Here is a 14,283-nt window from a genome sequence, read left to right on the forward strand (position 1 = left end):
GATGCTGAAACCAAACTACCGGCTTGCTGGTGCGTGTGCAAGGACATCACTGCCGGCCAGGGCGTTATGTGGCCCGTGTGCGGCGAGATATTAGCCCTCCTGATTTTAACTGCAACACCTATTCCTAACCAAGCCCGCTATTAGCGTCGGGCACACTTCTAATTAACCGCAGTGGGCTCTTAGGGCGTCCCACATGCCACTGACTGGTTAAGGACACACATGGCCCCCCGAACACAAAGACACGTGACTCAATTAAGTTGGTTTTTATTTACACACGTTACACGCCCTTACACAATCCTTCCTTGATACTGTTATAAAACGCCCGAGGCACGAATCGAATTAGGTGAGGAGGCGAACCACGCACGTGGTCGCCTCAAGTTCTTACTTCTTACACGGATGACTAAAAACTCCGGAGAGTAAATAACTATTAATTAAGCAGTCTCTCCGACCGAGAGAGGCCCCGAGGATAAAAAAATAAAACGATTTGAATAAATTACTTAACAGAACTACTTCTCGGTGAAACAACGGTGATGTCCTCGGGGTGTCTGCAGAGACGTCCGCTCTCGGCCGGCTGTAGAAGGAGACTGGGGAGAGACAAGGGCTTGCGGAAGGCAACATGGCGCCCTTCGCGCCGAACACAATTACCGTTAACATCATAGTTATTGCGTGCCCCGGGTTATTATTGAAAATAACATGAACTCTTTATAAAAATTAGTACATCACATCCATGACCAGACTGTCTGTAATTAGTACTTATAAGTATGGTAGAAAACAGTTTAAATCAAGTTGCATGCTAGTTCCTCCGTCGCCCGCTAGGGAGCGTCCTTGTCCGTGCTTGCACGTATTTTATTACAAAAACATCATAATTTAAGTAAACAAAAGACACTCGCATACATAGCCGTCGTGACACAATTTTGGGGCGAAAGAAAAGGATTACAATAATTATTAATACATATAGGGGTGCGGCGCACTGCAGCTAAGCGCCCTCTTGCTGTAGTTCGTGGCGCGCAGTTTGAATCTCACACGGCTACGTACGTCACGACACAAATGCCGGGTAGGAAAGGTGGTGGGAAAGGGAACGGAGGATGATCAGGCTCGTGGGGCGAAGCCCCGGCTGACGTCAGTGGAATTACTTTTCGGTTGGGGGTAGAACCTTTTTGCCTGCTGGTTGCTTTCAAATTCTTTTCTTTTGTTGGTGGAAATGGTAGATATTTTATGAGATTTTAAGATTTTGAGGTGGGGGGTGGTTATATATCTCCCCCCCCCCTTCCAAAACACATGCACCTGTTTTTGGGGTACATTTTGCCAATAGATTTATCAAAAGCAGCTGATGCTATTAGCCATGATGTGTGTGTTTGTTTACAAAACAGTCCCTACAGACGTGTGCTTTAGTTGTAATGTGTAGTTTGTTGCACAGTTTGCGAGTGGTCAGTGTACGGTCCGTGCTGGAGGAGACCGGGATGACAAGGTGTGGTTTGTGCGCGCAGGGCACGCGGAAGCCATCAACTTCCTCCTGAGCCGCTGTCCCGGCATCGAAGTGGACGCCAGGAACAACCTGGGCTTCACCCCGCTCATGAAGGCAGCACTGCAAGGTCGCACCAAGGTCGCCAAGCTGCTGCTCTACGCCGGTCAGTACTGCCAGCGTGGTCTGGCATCACTTGCAGGGTTCATTGTTCCACAACATCCCGTACTGCCAGCAGCGAGGATGGTTGTGAGTGAGGGAAGAGGGAAAGGTTGATTGTCGTAACTAGTTGCTATTAACACTACATTTTTAATTGGTCTACAGCTTTTTGCCAATGACCAGATGTAGTTTTAGTTTCCATTATTATCATAGTTTTCTGAATTTTTTTTAAAGTAGTAATATTATAACCATGCCTTACCAAGAAGCTCTCCAACAGAAAACCGGTGTGTAACCGTCTGTGCCACAGAGGCATTGGCATAGCTGTGTTCATAAAGTTGGGGGGGATAAATAATGATTTTGATGTCATGGAAACCCATTCCCCTCCTACTAAGACGGCCGGGGGTCCTCCACCGGAATATTTTGATTTTAAAAGTGCAAAATAGCACTTTTTAAGCAGTTTTTGTATCTAACCATTGGATACATCGATGTTAAAATTATTATTGTTTCCTTAAGATAAAATTTGAGAGTGAAGGAATTACAAATAAAGTTGGGCAGTATAATATTATAAAATAAAAATATCACAGTCTAGAAAGTTGGAGGGGACAGTCCCCTCCACCCAAAAAGTTTATGGGGACACGTCCCCCCTGTCCCCCCCCCCCTGGTGCCTACGCTCCTGCACGGAGGTTAGCATTATCACTAAAGATTGACATTTAAGAGTGAGCGATAGTAAAAATTTTTTCTGCAGATTGGAATGAAATTTTAACAAAAGTTTTATTTAGCTACTGTTGTTGTCTGTACGTAGTTTCGAAATTTTTCATAACATTTTAATTGAGATATTAAACATTAAGTTTTAATAATTCAAAGCAGTTTTATACAGAATTTTAAAAAGTCTCGTGTCTGACGCGTTGACTATATATGCATGTAACCTTCTTGTTTACTAAAATAAAATTTCGTGTTAATAGGTGCATAAATTCTATCATAAAATAATTAAATTATAAATATCTGCATAATGCAGAAGTGCAGTCTTTTATGAAATCGCCTCTTACACGTTACTAACATATTGTAGAGAGATGGGATGAAGCCCTTATAGAGACAAAGCACCATGGATATTTGTTAAGGCTAAAATATGTCGGAGCTATATCTGGGAAAGCCAAACGAAGATCAGTTAATATTACCAATTTTTCACACGTAGCGAGTGCAGACGTCTGTGAAACTATTTCCACATAAGTTCGTATTCGACGAATCAAAATGTAAGTTAAACTATTATACAGTAGAAAGAATACTGCATCGTTTGATACCTAACATATGTCTGTGCACTGCCTGGAAACTCTAATCGAAGGTTAGTTAAAAGTCCAATTTCGCGTTGTTTTTCGAATTTTACACGCAGCCGTTTAAAAATAATACGCGCTGAAGAGCCCTGAACAGTGCTGCTAAGGATTGAGCAGCGGGAACTTCCCTGAACCAGTTACTACCTGCTCGTGGTGGGGTCTGGCGAGACCGCGCTAAGCCGCTTATCTCTCTTCAAGATCAGGAAAGGGGGCAGTGCCTTGTTACCTGCCTCTTTCTGACCACTGAACCATGGAAGTGCAGAGTGTATCAGTGCTGTCGTTCAAGTTCCTTGTGCCAGCTGAAAGAAACTTGCATCAACAACTTCTATGTTCAATTAGATAATTAGTAATCATATTGAATTATTTATAATTAATTTTTATTAACGTTACCTTATTTTTCCCTGTTCACTTACAATTTTGTTTATCTCACACGTCTGCCTCCCTACTCTCAGTACGCCTTCATGGCCAGTGACAGTAAACCTTGTTATCATTAAAGCCCGTTATGTAATGACACGGAAACGTAATCAAACCGAAACGCATCTCGTAAACGCAAGACGACCATTTACGGTACTCCGTCAGCTCGTTCTACAGAGTACGGATTTCACAGAACATAACAAAACTTGCGCCAATAAGCGTAAAAAATACTGACGTCAGCAACATCATTGTAAACAAGATCAAACGTGAAATTTTAAACATGCATCGGTTTTTATGTTTAGTTTGCGTTGAATTGTGCATGATGACTTCTGTTTGATGCATTTAACTAGTATAACGGCTTATAATTAGAGACGTCTGAATTTCGCGAATAGATTTCGTGACTGGTTGTATTGCATATCACTGCATCTCATATTCACGTAACTGATTAGGTGCTTGTTACTCTCGCGCGTCTGGGCACTTAAATATATATATGTCAAATATCGTACCACACGTACGGTAATGTATGATTAATCACTTACTGTAATTTTTACATCTCGGAATGCATTTATACACAACACATTCGGCTTCTTTTTGATAAAACTTAAACAATTAGCTTGTTTGTATTTCACGGTAAATTTATCACTGTACTGAAATGTCACTTTTGGTTTTAAATAAATAAGTTTTATATATCACACTGTATAAAAACATAAAATTGTGTGAATTAGCACATAACAAACAAGGTAAACAACCTAGATTTCATAAAATCATTTCTACATCCACCGGTTTTAAAGTCACGATGTATGTAGACTAACCGACATGCCGAAGGCATTACTTGTTGGAATTTCGCGCTTAATCTAGCTCTAAAACTAAATATTTCCATTCGTTAAAAGTGTGCCGCAAATATGCTTCTGTTTGTTTATTGACTTTTTTTTTTTCACTTGAGCCATTATCATTACCCAGCCTTTTTTCGCCGTTCAAAACTGGTATTCCCGAAATAGAGGTGTACACCAAACTAGACTTTTTTGATATTCCAGACAGAAAAAATTACGTCTTAAATAATAAAGCGGAAATAACTAGCAAATACATAAATATCGTATGGGGAAGGTACCTAAGGGTAGGGTATCGTACTCCGAGTGCAGACTTGTTATTGGGCGCCTGTAGACATCTGCGTGCCCTAAGGGATGAAAGCAATGAAGCCCTGCAATGGCGAAGCGCTTGAATGAGTGGGGCGGTGGAAACGGGAGATCCCCGAGAAACCCCGCCAACCACGAAATCGGAACGATTCCTACGTGCGAAATTCCGGGCTTCTGCCCCGCTGGGATCGAACCCATATCGCTTAGGTGGGAGGCGAGGGGTCTGACCCATCGACCACCGCGGACCCTAATATTCAAAAACAAGAATAAAATGGACATGTACATGGTATACGTAGTGATAAAATAGTGCATTGCTATTAGCTGCATGGAAGAACGCATGTACAAGAGTTCGGCATTGCCCATTTCTCCATCTCTCTTACGCTTGCGGATGCGAATATGTGTACACTTACGTGTGAATGCTGAACGAACTTAAAGGGTCTTACGTTTCCCTTTTCGTGATACGTATACGTTTGCGTGTCACAGTCAAACGGGCCTAATCATTACTTGCATAGCTGTTTCATAAATAAGTAGTGTTTCTACTAAGGGCGCTTTATGAATTATTTTTAATAATTCGCCCTTATTTTTTAACCCCTTTCAGAAAACGTTTCTCTAATCCAAAAATTTTTTAGACTATCTGACACGATTTACACTGATTGTTAGTAGGTAAATTTAAAGTAAATGCTACCTTTTGTAGCCGAACCCACGGTGTGAATTATGGGAAATTTTTATATAGTTTTCCGTTTCATGGTCCATAGACCTCAAATACAATTTGTGGACACGATAACTGCCGCAATTTTTTACCAATCACTTCTAAACTGATAAATAAGTTCTGACAGTGGAAATTTTCGATCAAGTTCGTTAATAGACAATATCTGACCAAAGTGGTAGAATTGGGGAAGGTTTTCCTAAAACCCGAAAAATCGCTATAACTCCCATAATATGAGAAATATCATATTCGTTTGAACGTATTAAAATTTGAATTTTGGTCTTAGCTATTTTTTTATACGACCAACCATAACTGCAGGGGGTTGATAAAACAAGGGTTTGAGGACAATAAAAAAATCATAGCTCCCAATGTAGGCACAACTTCGGATCTATGAATTTTTGTATTATTGTTATGATTTTTATCTCAAACGTTTGTCTAAAAAATTTTTGGATTAGAGAAACGTTTTCTGAAAGGGGTTAAAAAATAAGGGCGAATTATTAAAAATAATTCATAAAGCGCCCTTAGTAGAAACACTACCAAATCCATTCAAATCTTTGTTAATCTTTTAATTTTGATCTAAAAATTTAGTCTAAAGCATTTTTTGATTAGACGAACTGTTTTAAAGGGGTTATATAAATATGGGTTAGTTATAAACAACCATTACTCCCTTAGAAGAAACACTATCAAATCAGTTCAAATTTTTTGTAAAACTTATAATTTTGTTCTAAAATTATTTTTTACGAGACGAGCCAATATTGCAAGGGGTTAAAAAAACAAGAGTTGGAGAAGGAAAAAAAAATCATAGCAAGGGCACAACTTTGGATCCGTACGATTTTTGTATTAATTTAATAATTCTAATCTTAAACTTATGTGTAGAAAAAATTTTGATTACACAAAAATTGCTGCAAGGGACTGAAAAAAGAGTGGTATAATTAAAAAAAATTACAGTTCCCTTCTTAGGCATACCATAAAATCCGTTCAAACTGTGCTTAAATCTTATAATATTCATCCAAAACATTTTGTCTAAGAACATTCTTGATAATACAAACCATTGCTGCAAGGGGTTTTGAAAACTTTGGTATGGAATATGAGAATAATTAAAAGATCTTTATCATGTACTCTATGGAATTAATTTTTGTTTTTGTTTACATTTTTAGTGTTGCAAATCTAATGACCTTGGTTGCAAATATTTTTCTAAGTAAATTTTTGTTACAAACCATTACTGCGTGGGGTGGGAATAAAAACGATAGAAATATAAAAATGTTATTACTTTTTTAACAAATATTTTTATAAAACTTTAGAAACTTTTCCTAAAACGTTAAGCTGAAATAATTGTTGATAAAAAGAACAATAAAAACCGAAGTTGGGATTATAAAAAAAAAACCTAACCTTAATAAGTATCAATTTAATCGAATTTTATTTTTATTACCTTTTTTTAATATTACCTTAAACCTTTGTCCAAAGGATATTTGTGTACGACCACGTATTAGTGGCAAGGATGAAAAGTAGTGTTTGAAGGTTGAAAACAATTACATAACTACTTAGTAGGTACAATATTAAATTTGTTTAGACATTAAATGCTGAATGTATTGAGTTGTGAAAAAACATTAAAAATAGTTTCGCTGTCTGGAATGCAAGAAAATGTTTAGTCGGACATTTTTTAATATTGGGTAAAATATCTATAATAGGATGTTATGCACATTAAGGTTTTAAAATGTGACGTGGCCGGGGGTTGTTGTTCGGATGTTAGGCGGTAATTTAATGGGCGCCACCACGTGTAGGGGCACGTGGACCCGGCAAGACTCCGATCCCAGGGCGTGACGTCGCCCGTGTGGAGACGTGACTCGTTTCCCCCTAATACTGCCTATGTAATAACCAGACCTATAGCCCGCTCTCAGCGTCGGGCACGCTTTAATCCCTACCGTGGGCTCTTAAGGCGTCCCACACGCCCCTAGGTACTCGGGTAACACACACGTGGCCAATCACAACACAAGGTACGGATCCGGGTTTTTATTGGCCCTGCATACACACAGACACGATAACTCCTTACACACTCCTAGTCTCGTCGTTTAACAGTCAAAAGCCTTACGGCGCAATAGGCTTAGGTGAGGCCGGCCACCACGTGGCCGTGCTAGAATGTTCGCGAAGGTTTCAAGTCCCGTTACCGGAGTTAACAGCTATTAATCAAGCAGTCGGCCCCGGGGATATACGAAAACGTTTTAGATTACTTACGAGTCGACAGAATTACCGGATCAGTTGAATATCAAAGTTAAAGTCCCCGGAGTGCGGCGTGCTTCCTACCTCGGTGAGCAATGGCCGTCGGGGTGGCTAGACAATGACGGAGGGTACCGTTATTCGGGCCGTATTGCGCCGAGGCTTACTCAAGAAAACCCTAAAAGCTATTCTTTAATTTCTTACATATAATTATAAAATATAAGAATTACATTAGAAATTTATTATATAGTTCTAAATAAAAGATGAAGATCGGTTTTACATTATGGCCTCGGCAAGTCTACGTCTCTGGCGGCCTGCAGGATATTTCATCAATACACTTAAACTTTACGTTAATTATTGAAATGACAAATATTATAAAAATAACAGGGGTGAAAAAGAAAAGCGAATTACAAACATCCAATTACTAATAATTTAGGGGCACGAAGCACTGATTCTACTGCGCCCTCTTCCTGTGGTTCGCGGCGCTCTCACACGCACACACACAAATGTCGGCGGGAGATTCAAACGTCAGGGAAGGAGTGGAGTGGTGGGGTGTGATGGCATATCGAGCTGGGCGTAGCCCCGGACGATGTCAAATGTTCCAGGAGTTTCTAAAAATCTTCAAATCACTTTCACTTTGAAATCTACGTACGCCTGTAGGCTTTGTTGAAATAGATTGTTTATATCTATTTACAGATGCACACGAGATAGTAACACAACTGAATCATCCAGTGTCAACAAGTTACCAATTCCAAATTAATATGTTTCAAAAGGTATCTAATATCAATACAAACTTTTAATATATTATCTTCGAAATATATCTTTTGACTTTTTTTTAAATAGATGTTTCCTAATGCATAATGATAAACACAATAAAAACAAATTTAATTGGAAAATTAGTCAATTCACTTTGAAAAAGTTAATGCATAAAGTGGCTAACTTACATTCTGCACTTAACGATTCAAATGTTGTTAGGTGGTTTACATTACCTGGAAGACATATATTAATATTATACAAATTGAAACCAAATAACAAAATTTGCTTCTTCGTTTTGCAGATGACGTGCCTCATAACGTATATTTTCTTTGAAATTCTATCCAAATCGGCTGCAACAAAAGACCTAACTATAAAATGTGTTCAACAATATTTTTGTTTTAAATTACAGCATTTTAAAACAGATGTTGAAACTTATAGATACATCAAGTCACGGTTAGCTTTTTTAAGGCCTCGTAGGTTTATTATATATATTTAAATGAAATTATTTACATTAAGAAGATTAACGGATATTATTGTTGGCAAAACAGTTCACAATTATACTGACAAATTTGGACGTCGTTTGACTAAATGGTTTTTGATTTATGGCGAGTTGAGTTTGACAGATCAGAAATAGCGGACGCGCAAACACACTCCTTGCGCCTTACACAGCCCAGCTACGTCGCAGGACGAGTTCGCTCCCCCCTCCCCAACCTTTCCTGTTTTGCTCTTCATAACGGCCCAACCCTGCCCCAACCGCTCTAGCTAGACACAGTGACGGCAGCTAATCCTGCTTGATTGACAGCAGCTACCCAGCTACGACAGTGCCCTCTATGAAAAGATTCTGGAACTGTTTGCAAGTCTATTTCGTGGCCTCCGTGGCTCCTCCACGATTTTGTCATTTCCTCCTTCCGCCTCCGACCAGTCGCTCACTCTTAATTAATGATGTTATACATAAAAAGAGTCACCATTTAGTTTTTTTTTTAAATTTCATGTTCAATACATACCTTTGTTTCTATTATAGATTACTGTATATCAAGAACATAAACTAGTCACACAATTCCAGGTCGTGTTTTACAGAAAGTAGGGATAAGCTGCAGATGTACCGTCAGTTGGGGTAACATTAGCCCTTTGAGGGTAACTTTGGCCCAAGACAAAATAAATGTTAAACCATGTTACAACTCTTCAAAATATTTATTAGATGTGATGATACATATGTTACATATACAAAAAAAAATGTTAAATCATGTTACAACTCTTCCAAATATTTATTAGATGTGATGATACATATGTAACATATGTAACATATGTATCATCACATCTAATAAATATTTTGAAGAGTTGTAACATGGTTTAACATTTTTTTTTGTCTTGGGCCAAAGTTACCCTCAAAGGGCCAATGTTACCCCAACTGACGGTACCTAACTATTTTACAGTTCAAATAAATCATTATTCTCACTTTAAACCAGGTCAAACCATAATGTAATTATCAGTCAGTAGCTTTTGTAAGATAGTCTCATCTGGCCCCAGCAGCTATTAAGTTCATACTAATCTCCTTTCAGTTCACACACACACACACACAATTTTATGTTTAAAATTTAATATGCTGTTTTTGGGTTCATAGTTTTTAATATTCCAATTGTATATCACTCTCAACAAGTAATCATTAAGTGCAATTATTTATTGTATTGCCTACAAGTCATTTAAGCTATTAAAATACAAATGCTACAACGGGAGATAGAGGGAAAATGCTTAATTTCAGCATGGCATATTGTGAATTCACTTTATCTGGTTTACAGTGTGCAAAGTATACTGATATTTACATGATAAAACAGTAAAATAATAATTATTAAAAATAAATTTTTAAAAAATGTAAAATTTCACATTTACATTTGTTTGATAAGCATTATTAAAATTCAACTTTTTTTATTTTTAAAATTCACAACTTACATAAAAATTTTATTTCTTCTAAATGTACCTACACTGTTTATCTAAATTAAATTGGAATGTTGTTGAACCAGAAACAATACTTGGTTCTTGTATGGGTTAATGTAGGTAAGAGTTAGCGATGATGAATGTAGAAGGTGACTGCCGCAGGAGCGTCTCCCACGCTGAGGGACACCGGCAGAGGGCTGCGCGCGGAGCAGTGGGCTCGCTTCTGCGGGCGCTACGTGTGCGCTGAGGTGATAGAGAAGCACGCGCGCCACAAGCTGCTGGACCGCTCCACGTCGTACGGGCGCTGGGGCAGCGAGCCCGAGATGGCGGCACGGCTGCTGATGGGCGCCCACGACCCCGCGCCCACGCGCCCAGGGTTCCGCTCCAAGCTGAAGAAGGCCTTCAGGCCGGGCGCGGCGGCCGCGGAGACGCCGCCGAGGCGCGGCTACTCCCTGGTGGGGCAGCTGACGACGGCAGTGCTGTGCGCCGGCAGCGCGGCGCTCCCGCCTCCCAGCGTGCCGCCCGCCATCAAGTCCGTGATGCGCCCGCTCAGCGTGCCACGCCTGCAGGTGACACTGGCTGGAGGCGAGGCGGTCGAGGCCGTGGAGGAGAAGCAGTTGGCGCCGGCGCTCGACGCCAAGAGGAGGAGCAAGAAGAAGAAATAACAGTTACTGGAGCCGCCACGCGTTGCTGGGTCTGCACACAGACACTTCCTGTGTTGACTGCCCGACACACACTCAACCACGCGCTCCGTTCCACAACACTGCTCCTTGTCCCGTCATCCCTAACTCAGCATTTGTAAACATAAACCAATTCTCTTACAGGTACCAAAAGTTATTACTAAGTTCATTAGACATCAGAAATTCAGTGCAAAAATGTGTTGAATTATGTATTTTCACGTAGGTACCAATATACGTATATTATTTTCCACTTTTAACTTAAAATATGACACACACCTACCTTGTTATAAAAATCTACATGATCCCAGGGAAAACATACAAGCATTTACAAAGCATATAAGAAGTACATCAGTGAAAGGTCTGATCGCCGGGCTTTCTATGGTTAAACTCAGTCTTTTATCAGGCATCACCCAGGCAGCTCAAGTTTAGAATTTTCTGGGTGGATTGCAGCGTTTACCTTGACCTTCAGCTCACATTACTGCGCAGCGAGCAATTTTACTTTGCTCAGTGTGTATCATTGCTGTCTGTATTCATTTTAATAGTGTTTTCTGTTTTGAAAAAGGTTTACTTTACACATTTAGTACTCTCGTTGAAGCTATATTGACTTTCGATAATCCAGCAAAATCACTAATCCTAATCCATTGTGGCCATTGTCTCGAACATGCTGGATTTAATAGGTAACTTCCCCTCAACAAGTGATGTGTCAGTCCATAAGCGTATTAAGTAGATTTTTTATTTATGGAAAGAAAACGTGAAAATATAGATTATTGGTTTCTATGTGACATAGTGTTTTAATTGCTGAACATGGTTTTAAAATTAAACTTATTTCATTTGCTTAAAATGAAATCAAAAGAAATTCTCCTCTTTAAAACTACTATCATATCAATGAAATTACATGCATTCTTTATTCAGTTTTTACACCCTGCTCAGCTTCTGAGTGAGATGTGATGGAAAAATAATATTTTAATTAAAGTGACCTCAAATCAAATTTATCCCAAAAATATTCAACCATACAAGAACAGACTTAAGTCTTTTGGCACATAAATTTTGCTCTCGAATTCAGCTATTGCTTGAAAGTGTTACTAAAACTTATCGCTATCTGTGTATCGCACAGCCTCTTTACTACAAAATTCTGAGTTTCAAGAGAAATAACTTAAACATGTGTCCTTAGCTATTACTAGGGATGAATTTTTCTGAATTTCAATAAACTGAAATAACTACAAAATTATCATGTCAATGCACCACGTAGCACTGAAAAGCAATAAAATCATGGAATTTTAACAAAATTTAATTTAAAACACAAAAGTATAAACTTTTACTATATTAAATTCAATGAACGTTATTTATTCGTACAAAGTTTTAACAAAATGTAAGGAACTAATAAATAGGCAAAAAATAATAAACTCTCTTGGCTTTTGAAGTGGAAGCCACATTGAAGTGGTTAAGTAGTTTGTACATGCGGCATTGCGGAGAGGAATTTTGGTACAATCTACTTCAATGAAAAAATTAATTTTTAATTTTTAATCTTTAATTTTTTATGAACTCATATTTATTTACATTACCATTTGTGGATTTGTCAAACACATAGATGTTTACAGATTTAGTTGTATAATTCCTAGTAAATCTGTCCTAGACATCCAAATTATTATTCTTTATATGAATAAAAAAAAAAAATCAAAATTTTGTTTTTAAATATGAAATCAACCAAATAATTCAAAAAACAATAAAATCTCTTCTACAGCTGGCTATCACATATTTGGTACTTTTCAAAGGATGAACTAGGACAGGCTTTCCTTGAAACAATATCATTATTGAGAAACAAGTTGGTGTGTGTTAGGCAACGAGAGTGTCAGTGGTCGCTCTGTGGTGAAAACAAGTTGCATCTCGACAATGGGCAAGACCGATGGACAAAGTTGAAGTCTTCTTGCAGTAACTTTGTGAAAAGCAACAGCTTGTGGCTCGCAACAGGAAACCGGTTTGAAACACGGTTTATTGAGTTTCAGAAACGTTGCAGCTATTGCTTGTTCACAAACAGTAGTGGACTTTTTATGATAAACTTTTAAGATCTTGCATTTAAAACCTTTAAATTAACATGTAATCAAGGTATTTTGACTGTATGGAGTAATGAATTTCTATAAACATTTAAAAAATGTACAGTAATAAGATTTGGATAGAAGCCAGATATTTGTGTACAGTTTGTGATGGAAATCTCAAAATGCACATCAGAAATACTGTCAGGATAACTTAGATCTCACAGAAATGTTCTCAAGTCATTTTATTAGTAACAATTTTTTTAAGTTAACTTTTCAAATACAAAAATACCAAATAATATAAATTCTAAAATGTTTTTTGCAGGTTTTCATTATTCCAGATAATAAAACTATCCACACCACATTCTCCAACACCACCATTAACATTAAATACTTCCACCAGTTTAAACACCTTAAAATCCTTCCATTCTGCCAGATTCTGAAATAACATAGCACTTGCACTAAACATTTAGTGAATGTTACGACTGCAAATAAGGACCTTTTCTCTCTTTGAAACCACAAGTGAAAATGTTGAGAATAAGAAGCTGAATATTTCTAACATCTCAAAAGGAACAAAAAAAAAGTTTAAAAAAAATACGTTCCTTTAGAAGTAAAACTGCTCTGTTATGGTATGCACAATCATTACTTGATTCATTTAACAAAGGAATTAAGGGACAAAACTATAAACCTACTTAAAAGTAAAAGGTAATCTTGTACATGCCACAGTATTTCAACATGGCTCACCAACTGCAGTCAACTACCAAGCAACGTAAAAACATTTGAGTGTGTGGTGAAACAAACAATGTTTGACTTAATGTATTCTACTCTTGATGTATATAAATTTTTTTCTAACACTGAACATAGTTATTCAAAGAAAACCTACTTTCTGTAAATATTAATGCACATTTGTTAATGTTACATTCAGAACAACTGAAGTTTACTATTCATACGTATGTATTTTTTATATTATGCATCAAATTTTGCATAAAAGTTAAAGTTTTATTCTAATGTGTGAAAATTTCTACACAAAATGAATGTGAAACAATTTGAGTATGTATTACTAATAGATATATGAAGAAATTGTACGGCTGAAAATGTATCTTTTCTATGTTGTATACTATAAAAGACTGTATTAAGACCATGGCTCTTCCTTAACTGAATGTGTTCTAATTTATTTCAAACCATTTGATACCAAATTATATTCCAGCATTTTATTTTACCATAAATAGTCAAACAGCATTGTTTTGGAAGCTGTTATGTCGGACTGCAAACAGCAACTTACTGCGCAATACAATCCATTTCACAAAAAAATATGATTTTTTTTTAACACAGTTACCATAAAACAGTAATTAAATGAGCTTATACATATTTAAAACCTAGTTATTCTCACATCTCGTTCATGGTAGACAGGTAAACTGTATTAGTGTATTTTAGTTAAGCAATAATACAAACAAATTTTCTGCATATTT

General features: G+C 37.6%; 1 protein-coding gene across 1 annotated transcript in view; it reads left to right on the top strand.

Annotated features, from left to right (window-relative positions):
• The window catches only part of LOC134531935 (uncharacterized), a 145,684-nt gene extending 131,715 nt beyond the window's left edge, over nucleotides 1–13,969 (top strand). The window contains exons 7-8 of the mRNA XM_063368039.1: nucleotides 1,488–1,628; nucleotides 10,267–13,969. Coding sequence (XP_063224109.1) covers nucleotides 1,488–1,628; nucleotides 10,267–10,769 — 644 coding nt within the window. The 3' untranslated portion in view covers nucleotides 10,770–13,969. The remainder of the gene's footprint in view (nucleotides 1–1,487; nucleotides 1,629–10,266) is intronic.
• Nucleotides 13,970–14,283: the final 314 nt, after the last annotated feature.

This window comes from Bacillus rossius, chromosome 1, assembly GCF_032445375.1.
Source record: "Bacillus rossius redtenbacheri isolate Brsri chromosome 1, Brsri_v3, whole genome shotgun sequence".
In the NCBI taxonomy this organism is placed as follows: domain Eukaryota; kingdom Metazoa; phylum Arthropoda; class Insecta; order Phasmatodea; family Bacillidae; genus Bacillus; species Bacillus rossius.